Genomic DNA, 14,365 nt, shown 5'->3' on the forward strand with positions numbered 1-14,365 from the left:
ACGCGGCAGCTGTACGGCGAGGCCAGGAACGCAGCCCAGCAGGGACGGCGCTGCTGAGTCCGGTATCCCGAGGCACAGGGCAGACCCGGATCGCTCAAGCACACCTCGCAGCTTGGACAGTCCTTAGGTCCCTGGGAAACGTTCTGAACTTTCTGGCTTCAGCTTAGCCAAGCCCTACTGCTGGGGATATCTGAGAGTCAATCAACAAATGGGAGCCCCCAGCACTTCTTTTTCTTTCTCCAACAAATAATTTTTTTTTAAAACTAGTTGGTACACCAACATTCATTTCCTGGCACTGAATTCAGATTATCCCAATGAGCACCCCTTGGTAGGTTTCAACTAAAGAGTCACACATATCAACTGGAGAAGAGGCCCTACAAAGCGGAAGGGGAGGCCAGGAGAGCCGGGCCTTCCGGCGCGAGGACCAGGCAAGGCAGGCAGATCTGGTACTCACTTATTGCTGCCATTCAAGCATGCTTTTTGCATAGCATCGACAGTATACTGCAGGAACTCGTGGGCATCCTCTTGGTTTCCAAAACGGAAGTGTCGGGCTATCCCTGTGAGATTTGAGCAAGACAAGGCTTGGTCATCACACGTTACGCCTAGCTGTACCTCAGGAGTTACACTTTGTGATAATACTTAGAATAGCAAACTCCTGAAAAACTACTTTTTGGAGAAACTGCACTAGCAGTCGGACTGTACCCTGCAGCCCCGGCAGCCCGCGAGGGGCCACAGTTGATGCAGGTCCAGACATGGGCTCAATCGACATCCTTAGCACATGGACGAAATCAGAGATCACTAATCCACAGCACATGTGCTCTCATACAGCTGGCCAGATGTTATCCCGTGCACACACTTTCAATCCGCTGCTAGGCCTCGTGGAGAGAACCATGGAAACACTCTCAAATCTATCAGAATTCTGTCCTCCGGAGGCATCATGGTTCGGCGGGTAAAGCTGTCGCCTAAGACGGGGACATCCCTGAGGGGCACTGCCACGCCCCAGGCGCTCCACTTCCAAGCAGGATTGCTACTAATGGCCTGGAAAAAGGAGTGGGAGACAACCCAAGTGTTTGGGCCCCTGCCACCCACACGGGAAACCTGGATGAAGCTTTCGCCTGGCCCAGTGCTGCAGCCATCTGGGAAGCGAATCAGCAGACAGAAGCTCTCTCCGATTCTGACTAAATAAATATAACCTTTAAAAAGGAAATCTACCCCAGCAATCTACTTAGCTGCACCATGACACTTTCCTTAGACTCGCTTTAGAGCCAGCACGATGGCTCAACTGGCTAATCTTCAACCTCCAAGCCCTGCCATCCCATACAGGTGCTGGTTCGTGTCCTGGCTGCTCCACTTCCCAACCAGCTCCCTGCTTGTGGCCTGAGAAAGAAGCAGAGGACGGCCCCAAACCCTGCATCCACGTGGGAGACCTGGAGGAAGCTTCTTATTCCTGGTTTCACATCAGCTCAGCTTTGGCCATTGTGGCTACTTGGGGAGCGAACCAGTGGGTGGAAGATCTTCCTCTGTCTCTCCTTATCTTTGTAATTCTGCCTTTCCAATAAAAATAAATCTTTCAAAACAAAGAGAGACTAGATTTAGGGGTCTCTGTAAGCGCAATGAGTTAAACAGCCACCTGTTGATATCAGCATCCCATGTGAGGGCATGTTCAAGTCCCAGTTGTTCCACTTTGAGTCCCGCTCCCTGCAATACACCTGGGAAAGCAACACACAAATGTTCCCATTGCTTGGGTCCCCGCCATCTGCAAGGACGATCCAGGTGAAATTCCAGTCTCCTGGCTCTGGCCTGTCTCAGGCACAGCCATTTTGGCCATGTGGAGAGTAAATTGGAAGATTTTTCTCTTTATCTAATGGAAGATCTAATTAAGCAAGCCTTAAAAAAAAAAAAAAAACTCACCAGATTTAAAAATATTACTAATGCCCACTATCACACATAAAAATAAACATATGCACAAGCACTCAAATCTGTCTTGGCAAAAACTCCAACTGACTGTTGAACACGCTACACACCTCTGCCCATCACCCAGTCAGAAGCCTGGATGAAGAAAAGGCTTCCGTCCTACTGGACAACCCAAGTCAGAGAGGTGGAACGGAAGGAGACAGAACAATCTTCCACCCTTTGAGTCACTCGCCAAATGGCCAAACGGGTCAGCTGGGTGAGGTCTGAGCCAGAGCTTCCCACGCGGGAGGCAGGGCCCCAAGCACGGGGGCAACGTGCTGCTGCCTTCCCAAGTGCCTTAAGCAACCTGGTCACAAGTGGAGCAGCCGGGACTCACTGCGCAACTACAGGACGCTGGTACCGCAGGCAGCAGCTTCCCCACTCCGTCACAATGCTGGCCCCACAACCAAGGTAACCTTTACTCTTCGACAGCTCCTTAAACAGAAGAATCAATTATCCACAGCTACAATTAACAAATTACATATCAGATTAAGAATTACATTTGGGGCCCGGCATGGTAGCCGAGTGGCTAAAGTCCTTGCCTTGAACGCACCGGGATCCCATGTGGGCGCCGGTTCTAATCCCTGCAGCTCCACTTCCCATCCAGCTCCCTGCTTGTGGCCTGGGAAAGCAGTTGAGGACGGCCCAATGCATTGGGACACTGCACCCGCGTGGGAGACCCAGAAGAGGTTCCAGGTTCCCGGCTTCGGATCGGCACAGCATCGGCCCGTTGCGGCTCACTTGGGGAGTGAATCATCGGACAGAAGATCTTCCTCTCTGTCTCTCCTCCTCTCTGTATATCTGACTTTGTAATAAAATAAATAAATCTTTAAAAAAAAAATATTACAAAATGAATACAGAGATAATTTCGCTAAAAATGTTAAAAAGGCATCTCCATATCTGATAAAACGTACTTTTTGTTTTGTGATACACAAGGTGGTAATTTGGGCCATTAGCCGTTAAGGCTCATACACAACAAACGCTGAGAGGACCTCCCCAGATAGTACTTACGTCGCATCTCGTTGATGACAAACATGGGTTTGATCACATCCCCAGGATTGCTGAGGGCCTGGGTAATGTGTGCTTGCATTGTACACATCATACAAAATCCTTCCGCGTGACCTGAAAGGAACAGATGAACCCTCTGAACGAGCCAGGCAGGACTACTGCACAGACCGAGAAGCCACGGACACAGGCCACTCTCCCAAACCGACACACTGAGCTGTCTACTTTTACTCAGTTGTTAAATTCTGTCACACCTCTAAGTGATAAGAATACTGGCTGTATTTTACAAAACAGGAAAAAGCGGGCCAGGTGTGGTAGCCTAGTGGCTAAAGTCCTTGCCTTGCATGTGCTGGCATCCCATATGGGTACCAGTTCATCTCCCGGCTGCTCCACTTCCCTTCCAGCTCCCTGCTTGTGGCCTGGGACAACAGTGAAGGACGGCCCAAAGCCTTGGGGCCCTGCACCTGTGGGGGGGGGGGTGTGGCTGGAGAAAGCCCTTGGCTCCTGGATTCGGATCGGCTCAGCTCTGGCTTCAGCTACTTGGCGAGTAAACCAGTAAATCTGACTTTCCAATAGAAAAGAAGAAATAAATCTTAAAACAAAAAAACAGGAAAAAGGCTCAGAGAATCAAAACTTTGCCCAGTGTCAAACAGCTCTTCCTGTAGCGGATGTATAATTACACTCGAATCATACTCTAATTTCAACACAGAGTGTGAATACAAGTCATCCTTTCTTGTGCTACTGTTTGTCTCCAACAGTAAGAAGCCATCACCCAGGCAGGGGGAAGCGTGTGCCAACACCCTAAGTGGTAGTCTCTGACATGCTCTCCTCAAGCAACTCTCGCTCCTTTTCTAACAAACTTTTGAAAACATACACCATCATTCTTAGTTCATGCTACCTGGTGCTACTGACGAGCCCAGAAAGTGCGAGGCACTCCCCAAACAAGAACTGAGCCCAGAAAGTGCGAGGCACTCCCCAAACAAGAACCGCTGCAGCCGGATGCACCGCCCTGAGGCTGATAAATGGCCCCCGAGTGAAGGATGCCTACAACCTACCCATACAGCCGCAGAACTACACAGCCTCCAGTGACCCGACCCCAACACTCAAGAATACTGAACAGAACACAAAAATCACTGGGATCCAAAAGTGTAATGTCCAGTGCTTCTTTCCAAAGAGCGGAAATCATGCAACAATGCAGGAATATTCAGTAACAAGGAAAAAGCAAACAGAAATGCCACAGGCAGTAGAATATAGAAATAATGGCACTTAAAAAGACACTATAGGGCCCAGCATGGTGGCCTAGCAGCTAAAGTCCGCGCCGTAAACATGCTGGGATCCCATTTGGGCGCAGGTTCTAATCCCAGTTACTCCACTTCCCATCCAGCTCCCTGCTTGTGGCCTGGGAAAGCAGTTGAGGACGGCCCAAAGCCTTGGGACCCTGCACCCGCGTGGAAGACCCGGAAGAAGAAGATCCTGGCTCCTGGCTTAGGATTGATGCAGCTCCAGCCACTGTGGCCGCTTGGGGAGTGAATCATTGGACAAAAGATCTTTCTCTCTGTCTCTCCTCCTCTCTATATATATCTGACTTTGCAATAAAGATAAATAAATCTTTAAAAGAAAAAAAAAGACACTATAAATACTTCCATATGTTCAAGGATGAGAAAGGATATTATGTTAAAGAGCAAATGAAAACTGATCCACACCTAAACTTGGACAGTAAAATCTCTGGGATGTCAAACATGCCAGGAGACAGTACTAACAGATCCAATACCAGGAGAAAGGATTAATAACCCTGAAAATAATAACTGTGAATATAACAGATTCACAATGAAACACAAGAAGGAACATTTCAAAACAGCAACTGGTCAGTCTGTCAGGAAGCTCTACGGAGATTCCCAGCTGGCCCCAGATCCGTGCAATGAAACCAAAGGAGGACGAGCACACACGTCCAGCGCGGCCAGCGGCACAGCGGCAGCACAAGGAAGGGCTCTGGGTCCCAGAGCGGCTCTGCGTCCCCACTGCTGCGAGGTGGTGACTCACAGGTGGCAGTCCCAATTCAGACAACTTCACACCATGAGAGTTAATTTTACTCTGCGTTACATATAAAAATAAAATTGTTTAATTTAGCAAAACGCAATCCCATTTTGATGGAAACAGTAACACCTCGATCTAAGAACAAAAACCCTACACCAAAGAAACATCAAGAAAACTGCACGAAGAGCCACTCAATAAAACTGCGTCAGACCAATGTGAGAAGAGCAGCAGAGACACAACCATGACGAACACTAGAGCAAGCGGACAGCGACAGGTGCCAGACAGCCCAGGCCAGGAGACGGTGGAGCAGCACGCTACATCAACAGAGGATCCTACATAAAAGCACATTCCCACAAGTAAGAAGAGTGAGGCAAGGTGGGAGGGAAGGGAAACCTGAATTATCAAAGGCACAGAAGACTCCTCCCACTGAGACCATCGCCCTGGCCACTGTAACTTATACACACATAAACAGGCAACGAGGGGGCCCGGTGCAATGCATCAGTGGCTAAATCCTTGCCTGGCAAGCACCAGGATCCCACATGGGCACCAGTTCTAATCCCAGCTGCTCCACTTCCCATCCAGCTCCCCACTTGTGGCCTGAGAAAGCAGTCGAGGACGGCCCAAAGCCTTGGGACCCTGCACCCGCTTTGGAGACCCAGAAGAAGCTCCTGGTTCCTGGCTTCGGATCAGCTCAGCTCTGGCTAGCTATTGCCGCCACTTGGAGAGTGAACCAGCAGATGGAAGAGCTTTCTCTCTGTCTCTCCTTTGTGTAAATCCGATCTGCCTTTCCAATTAAAAAAAAAAAAAGAAAATGAGAAATAAGAAAGGACAGACCTCAGGACCCAAGCACGATACGGTGGCGCGTCCCCTGGGTCACCCCTGTGTTCCACACACTGCAGAGGAGCCAAGGAAGCCAGCACCTGGACACACAATGAGGCACACAGCAGAGTTCCAAGACAACCTGCCTGCTCCTTCCAGCCCCAGGAAAGGACAGGAGCAGCCTGGCACAGCAGATCTCAAGAGACAGCTTCCACTCCAGCCTGTGGCATTTCTCCCCATCTGAACAAAAACCTTTCTGAGAGCCAGCTCATAGTGCAGCGGGTTAAGCTGCCACTTGCAACATCAGGGATCCCATTCCAAAGCACCAGCTCCAGCCCTGCTTGCTTCGCTCCCAGTTAAATTTCCTGGTAATGCAGAGCAGGCGGAGGCTGTGTGCCCAGGCCTGACCACCTGTGAGCCCAGCCCAAGCGGCAGCAGCCTCGTGGGAAGTCAGCCAGTTCATGCAAGAATTCTTTCTCCCTCTTGCTCGCTCCCTTGGTCTCTTTTTACCTCTCCCTTTACCTATGTACTGTCTTTTAAAAAAATAAAACTTTTCCGAAAACAAAAACCAAAGCCACTGTTCTAACTGGGGAGAGACTGCTCCTCCCAGCAGGCAATCCCTGGGGACAGCAAAGGGACTGGATCAGACAGTCTCCCACTACCTTCAACTCCCAAGCCAGGTTCCAGGAGACCAGGGACCATCTTAGAGGGTAGAGGCCACCAAGTCATTCAGACCAAGGCAAACCTGTTCATGCACCCCGCCTTGCCCTTCCTGCAGACACCTCAATAAAGGCCCTGTTCTAATCCTCCCCCAGCCCTGCCAGCTCCTCCGGAGCAGCCTGTGGCTTCCCCATGTGGCGCTGCATGGCACGTCTCACCACAACACAGGCTACAGTGCAGGGCCCTCCACTGGAACATGTCAGAGCAGGGGGTTACTCGCTGGTGCCGAGGATCATGTGGGGGAGCCCAGAGAACCCCCTCCCTGGCTCAGCACCTCTCTGACCCCTGGCCCAGGGTCCCGCCAGGGCCTCCAGCATCACCCAGCGCTAACAAAGCTCCCACCCCTGCCCAGCAAGAACCAGGAGCCCCAACAACCACTGGGGAAGCCCCTGGAGGCCAGGTGCTGATCCGACTGCCACACCTAACATCACCTCATTCACCTAAGCAGCGTCACAAAAGCTAGGGGCAGCTCAGCACAAGTCACACAGGCCAAATGCTTTCTCATATCACACAACAGCCAGGTTTCAACAGAAAATCACTCCTCACTCCATAATACAGAAATCTCTCAAACTCTGTTAACACTGATGTGGCTCCACTCCTACGGGAAGAAATTCAAAATGACCACTAAGTGTGGAAGAGAGAGGGGTGTCGGGACAGGACGGTGTCTACACTCCCCAGAGCCAGCAGAATGACATCCCAGGAAACTGTGTTGTTATTTACACACACAGGGACTTCAAGCGTCAAGGAGAATGGAGCTGACGGAAATTTGTGGAAAATGTTTGAAATCCATACATACAAAGAGCCTTCAAACCATTAACAGAAAATGTGTATTGTGAGGGGTAAAAAACACCTATCAGAAATTTTCTTACACCAAATCAAACTCCTCTCTTAATTTCATTTTCCATTAACCTTTTGTGTGTGTGAAAGGTAGAAAGACAAAAGAGACAGAAAGCACCCAGCTATTGGTTCACTGGCAAATGGTAGAATTAGCCAGGTCACAACCAAGAGCCAGAAACTGAATCCCGGTTTCCCAAGTGGGCACTGCAGACCCGCTACGGCGATGCTACTGCAGCCGTAACCACGACACCCTCCAGGGTACACAGCAGAGGGGCTGAAGGCACGGCCGGCGGCAGCGCTGAGCTGAGGCACTTCCAGACAGATGTGAGCATTCCAATCAGGGTTTTGACCACTTGGTCAAATGTCTGTCCATCTGGGCAGAGATGATGGCTCAGCAGCTAAGTCCTTTGCCTTGCACACACCAGGATCCCATACGGGATTCAGTTTATGTTCCATTTGCCCCACTTCCCATCCAGCTCCCTGTCAGTGGCCTGGGAGAGCAGCAGAGGATGGCCCAAGCCTTTGAGATCCCGCACCTGCATGGAGGACCCAGAAGCAGCTCCTAGTTCCTGGCTTCGGATCAGCTCAGCCTCAGCTGTTGCAGCCATTTGGGGAGTAAACCAATGAATGGAGAATCTTTCTCTTTCTGTCTCCTCCTCTCTGTAAATCTGCCTTTCCAATAAGCATATATTTTTCAAATGCCTGTTCATATTTTTAAAAAATGCCTGCCCTTCTAAGCAGGTGCTAAATTACTTTCATATAATATCATCCCAAGAGCTACTTTTGAAAAACCTACACAGAAGGACTTATCCAAAACCTTTACACATTAACAAACAGAATCCTAAAGATTTTTAAGGTAAACACAGGGAAATGGGCAAAGAAAACCAATACAGGACCAGCACTGTGGTGCAGGGGGCTAAGCCACTGCCTGCGATGTTAGCATCAGAGAGGCTCAGCCACCCTGGCTCCAATCCTTCCATCTGGGGAGTGAACCAGCAAATACAACATCAACATCCCCAGCTCCTTCCTTCAAAATAAAGACATAAAACAAATCTTCATTAAAAAAGGAACACATGTCGTACAATGATTCTTTAAAAATTAAGAACAAGTGTCAGCTGGTAGGGCTGGCACTGGAGGCTAAATCTGTCAAGTAGAATTCCAGAACCACCTGCAGAGAGCATAATCCGGGAGTGGGAGTGGCCCAGAAGGGAAACAGTGGGGCTCCTCCCTCTTGGGTTTCCACTCCCACTGGAGAGCATGAAAACCAGGACAGGGGCAGGGTGTATTGACAGAAAGGCACCCAACAGCATCTGTGTGTGCTGGACAGTGGAGCTGGTTAGGCTGAACTCGGCTTCAATGCCCACTGACATGTGTGAGAGCTGAATGGGATGTGGGACAGACTGGACTAGTCTGCTGCACATACTGCCAAGCACGGGAACCAGGGCAGAGGGAGGCCTGGTGGGGGTTATTGTGGGTTGCTCTGACTAGGCTGCAGCTCCCACTGGTTCAAGTGAGGACCGAGTGTGTGCTGGGCAGAATCAGACTGCACTGCAACACCCATGGGTTCCAGTGGACGACAGGGATGGAAACAGAACCGACCCACCAACTGCAACCACCAGCTGCTTGGGGCGATGGACTGTGCCAGGCCCTGCACTTGCAAGTACACACAAGAATCTGTTCCGGGATCACCTCAGACAAAGCTCCTTTTGGGATCTCCCCAACTGAACTGCTGGACTCAGAATCCTAACTATGAAAAGACAGAGGACAGAATAAATCAGTCAACCACTCCAGCCATGTGTTGGCAGTGAAAAACTGGGCAAACGGAGACTCTAAGGTGGACTATGTCAATCAGTGGATTCTGCAGCGACCTCATTGTGCTTGGAATGGCAAGATTGGCAGCAATTCAGAACTGTTGAACTATCAAAACCACTTGAGCAAGACCCTCGGAGCATGCCCCACATCAGGACCTGGGATGGGTGGGAGACTGGGTGGGGCTTCTCCCTTTATCTCCCCCTTGACCCCAGATACAGGAAAAAAACAATGTGAAAATAATAGTCTTCTTTTTTAAAGGTTTATTTATTTTACTACAAAGTCAGATATACAGAGAGGAGGAGACACAGAGGAAGATCTTCCATCCAATGATTCACTCCCCAAGTGAGCACAAGGGCCGGTGCTGTGCTGATCCGGAGCCAGGAACCAGGAACCTCTTCCGGGTCTCCCACACGGATACAGAGTCCCAAAGCTTTGGGCCATCTTCCACTGCTTTCCCAGGCCACAAGCAGGGAGCTGGAAGGGAAGTGAAGCTGCAGGGATTAGAACCGGCGCCCATATGGGATCCTGGTGCGTTCAAGGAAAGGACTTTAGCCGCTAGGCCACACCACTGGGCCCGCAAATAATAGTCTTACCCACTTTCCTGTAGCCCTTGAACCTTTGTTCCCTAATTAACTATGTAAAGATTGTCAAAAATAAAAAATAATAAAAAATTAAGAACAGCTGTGCCCAGTGCAGTAGCCTAGTGGCTAAATCCTCACCTTGCACACCTGGGATCCCATATGGACGCTGGTTCGTGTCCCGGCTGCTCCACTTCCCATCCAGCTCCCTGCTTGTGTCTGGGAGAGCAGTCGAGGACGGCCCAAAGCCTTGGGACCCTGCACCCACGTGGGGGACCCAGAAGAGGCTCCTGGCTTCAGGTCAGCTCAGTTCTGGCCACTGCGGTCACTTGGGGAGTGAACCTGCGGATGGATGATCTTTCTCTGTCTCCTTCTCTCTGTAAATCTGCCTCTCCAATAAAAAAGTAAATAAATCTTAAAAAAAAAAAAAAAGGCTGTATTCCCATCAGAGAGACCCAACCTCGGAGCTCAGCAAGTCGCCAGAGCGCCCCCGCCAGAAGCTCTGACCGTCCACCGAGCGGCTTCCTGCCGGTGCGCCTGGGGAAGAGCGAACCACCTGCGCTCCTGCAGACCAGCCGGCGCGCCAGGCTCCTGGGGTCAGCCCGGCGCAGCAATGGCTTCTTGTGGCTATCTGGAGAGTGAGCTGGTGGGTGGAAGACCTCAGTCTGCTATGAGACCTTTCAAACAGAATGAAGGAGTGCCGAAGGGCGATAGCAATACATACACACAAGTATAAACCGAACTGAATGGAACAGCAAAGATCTCTGTTTGGGGACATTCTGAAGTCAGGGCTGAGGGAATCAGTCAGTGATCACACAGCAGTCACCAGTGACAAGCAGGGAACAGGGGTGTCGACACAGACCCTGCAAATATCAAAGCAGAGCAAGAAATTACGATGAGTAACTTCAAACACACAAACCTGACAATTTAGAAGAAATGCATCAATTCCGAAGAGAGTAAAGGAGCACAATTCATCCCACGACAGGTACTACGAACAGCTCTGCGTCCCCTACGGAAACACTTTCTAATTCCATCCTCAAACGAAATCTCCGGCCCATGCCCAGTTTCACTGGAGAATTCTACTCTATGTTTGAGAACATTAATCCTACACAATCTCTTGCCCACCCTGGCCAAAAAAAAAGGAGGGAACACCCCAAATTCCTTTACTCCTTGCCCTGACCGCAAAACCAGAAGCCTGCAGCCACCCCCACCGCCCTGCTCCAGGACACAGTAAGGTCCTTGGAAAGTACAAGCACGTGAAACCCGGCACCCAGAGCAGGCATGACCAGCCTCAAGGTGCAGGTTGTTCACACCGCACAGCTGAGTACCTGAGCTCCACACCCACCTCCAGGTCCGGACCCCAGGCCCCGGGAGGGAGCAGTGAGCGCTCGAACAACAGACTTCCTGGCACCGTGTGAGACAGCAGGACCAAGTTCCCAGCCCTTCTCTGGGCCTGGGGAGTGAAACAGTAGACAGTACCTCTGTGTCTCACAATTCTTTAATGGCATATTGTCACTAAAAATGCACAGAGTTCCACACCACAAATGAGTTTACAATAACCGTGCAAAAACAGATAACTCAAAACTGGACAATCAGGGCCTGGCGTGGTAGCCTAGTGGCTGAAGTCCTTGCCTTGCACGCGCTGGGATCCATACGGGTGGCGGCTGTTCTAATCGCAGCAGCTCCACTTCCCATCCAGCTCCCTGCTTGTGGCCTGGGAAAGCAGTCGAGGACGGCCCAAGGCTTTGAGACCCTGTACCCGTGTGGGAGACCCGGAATAGGCTCCAGGCTCCTGGCTTCAGATTGGCACAGCACCGGCCACTGCGGTCACTTCATTGTATATCTGACTTTCCAATAAAAATAAATCTTTAAAAAAAAAATTTTTTTTTTGTTTGACTGAGACTGGCTTTGTGGTGTACCGAGCTAAGCTACCTGCTACAAAGCCGACATTCCTACTGGAGCACTGGCTCTCAGCCCTACTGCTACACTTCCTGTCCAGCTTCCTGTCAATACACACGGCAAAGCAGAGGACGCCGCCCCAGTGCTGGGGCCCTGCCACTCATGCTGAAGGATGAAGATTCAGGCTCCCTCTGGTTCGTCAGCTCCAGGGGTAGGGGATCCGGCGATGCTTGGGACACCTGGCCCAGCTACTTGGACTCACCTGCAAGAACATTCCCTAGATAATGAAAAGGTAGAGCAGTGGACCCAGGCCCTGTTGGAAAAGGAGAATATGGCAGCACATTTGGTGCTGTAGCAGAACAGAACTAACTGGACAACAACCCCAAACAAACAAGGACAGCAAAAAATCTGAATGGACATTGGGAGGGTGATATCATCCTTGGGTCGGTGAAATCAGCATTTCAGAACTCTACAAACCACTTGGATGGAACCTCGGAGCATGTACGCACTGGGACTCCAGGCTGATAGCAGGTGGCGGTCCCTCATCCCTGGGTCCTGGGACGTGTGTAAAGTCCTGAGTGGCTTTCCCCTTTGTCTCTCCCCTTCCCCCAGGAACAAGAAGAGATAGCAAATTTGGAAGCAATGAATTCACCCAATTTTCCCTAAACCTTGATCCTTCCCACCCAGATCAACCATGTAATCATTATTTTTAAAAAATAAATATGTAAAAGATTCAGGCTCCTGGGTGCAGGCGCAGCCCTGGCCCTTGCTGTCTCCAGGGTGCTGAACTACGAGATGGAAGATACTGAATTCTTGCAACTAAATCAATAAAGCTTTATTCAAATAAATACTTAAAATACGTAGGTACACATAAAACAAAGACTTAACTTTTGACAATGGTTAATAAAAACAGACACACAGATCAATGGACCAGACTAGAGAATGCAGAAATAAACCCATATATTTACAGTCAATTGATTTTCAGCAAGTATATCTATGGGAGAAAGAAAATCTCCACCAATCAATGCCATCCTACTGGCGTGCTTACTGAAACACTACTGGCAAGAGCCCTCACGTGGAATCACCCCAGGCACCCACTACAGGATGAACTGACGTAGTTTCAAAGGTGTACAGAGATGCCTGCTGCACAACTGTATGTTTGAGTGGGGGATGAGGAATGCTGTGGCTCACTCAGCTAAGCCTCCTAGAGACCCGATGGGCTTTCTGGCCCCGACTTCGTCTACCCTAGATATGGCTTTTGTGGCCACTTGGGAGTGAGCCAACGGAAGGACTACTGCTGTCTCTCCATCACTCTACTGCTTCTTCAAATAAATATATCTTAAAACATCTTAGTTATGGGCCCGGCGGCATGGCCTAGCAGCTAAAGTCCTCGCCTTGAATGCACCGGGATCTCATATGGGCGCCGGTTCTAATCCCTGCAGCTCCACTTCCCATCCAGCTCCCTGCTTGTGGCCTGGGAAAGCAGTCGAGGACGGCCCAAAGCTTTGGGACCCTGCACCCGCGTGGGAGACCCGGAAGAGGTTCCTGGTTCCCGGCTTCGGATCGGTGCAGCACCAGCTGTTGCGCTCACTTGGGGAGTGAATCATTGGACGGAAGATCTTCCTCTCTGTCTCTCCTCCTCTATGTATATCTGACTTTGTAATAAAAATAATAAATAAATCTTTTTTTAAAAAATCTTAGTTATTCAATAACAATGTTGTTTAACTCCATGGCGCTATAAATTTTTTAAGCTTCATTCCTGTTGTTGACTTTGCTTCACGGCCTCTCATCTAAGGGAATGTACAGTAACAGCATAATAGAGACGTTCATATCCAGATGTGAAAACACAATGCAGTATGCATTGTACTTCCAAATCAAAGATGGACTCCCCATGAAACTGCTGGACATATCTAGACAATATCTAGACAATGCTGGACTGTCTGGCACTGTCTGTACCAGCAATGTCAGGGCACACTTAAATAAAAGACTGATGGACTTAATGGCTGCTTATGCAGGAGTATACTACTGTAACATGGGGAAAATCTGTTTGGTGGTAGGAATTTGAGGAGGGGTAGGGAAATCTCAGACCCTATAAAACTGCAGCATGAAATTCAAAATTAAAGAAAGAAATATCATGCAGCTGATAAAAATGAGGTAGATCCGCTATGTGCTCAAATTCCTATTAAGTCAGCCATAAAAAAGGACAAAAGTAGTTTACAGCAGCAGGGTGCAAGTGGAGCAGAGTGCGCCAAGTGCAGCCAGCCAGGCACAGAGCGCCCTCATGCGCTCACTTAATGCACGGAAGCCAAAGCCCACCTCCAAGGAAGAGGGGCAGACCGGGAGTCCCCGAAGCCGGGCGTGAGATGGGGAGAGGATGGTTCTTGGGTACAGGAGGATCCCACATGGGGGTGGACAGGGGACAGGAGAAATACCTTGGGCATAGCGCGGCTGTGACTGAATATTTCAAAACAGCTACAAGAGAGGATTTTGAAGGTTCTCAACTCAAAATGACATCCTGGTTAGCAATGACCCTGAACTACTACACAATATATCCATGCACTGGACTGCCACATTACACCTCAATAACACACACACAATTATTAAGTTATCTCTAATTGGCAGGACTGGCACTAAAGAAATTAAAAAGAAAAAACAAAGGTCCAGTTAAGGAAATAAAAAGAGAAGCTACAGATTGGGAGAAAATATTT

General features: G+C 49.7%; 1 protein-coding gene across 1 annotated transcript in view; it reads right to left on the reverse strand.

Moving 5' to 3' along the window:
- Positions 1-14,365, reverse strand: part of USP42 (ubiquitin specific peptidase 42) — a 46,602-nt gene that overhangs the window by 17,097 nt on the left and 15,140 nt on the right. Inside the window, exons 5-6 of the mRNA XM_058680280.1 lie at positions 2,965-3,075; positions 455-557 (exon numbers count right to left, since the gene is read on the reverse strand). Of these exons, the coding sequence (XP_058536263.1) occupies positions 455-557; positions 2,965-3,075 (214 nt within the window). The remainder of the gene's footprint in view (positions 1-454; positions 558-2,964; positions 3,076-14,365) is intronic.

This window comes from Ochotona princeps, chromosome 24 (genome assembly GCF_030435755.1).
Source record: "Ochotona princeps isolate mOchPri1 chromosome 24, mOchPri1.hap1, whole genome shotgun sequence".
NCBI classification, from domain to species: domain Eukaryota; kingdom Metazoa; phylum Chordata; class Mammalia; order Lagomorpha; family Ochotonidae; genus Ochotona; species Ochotona princeps.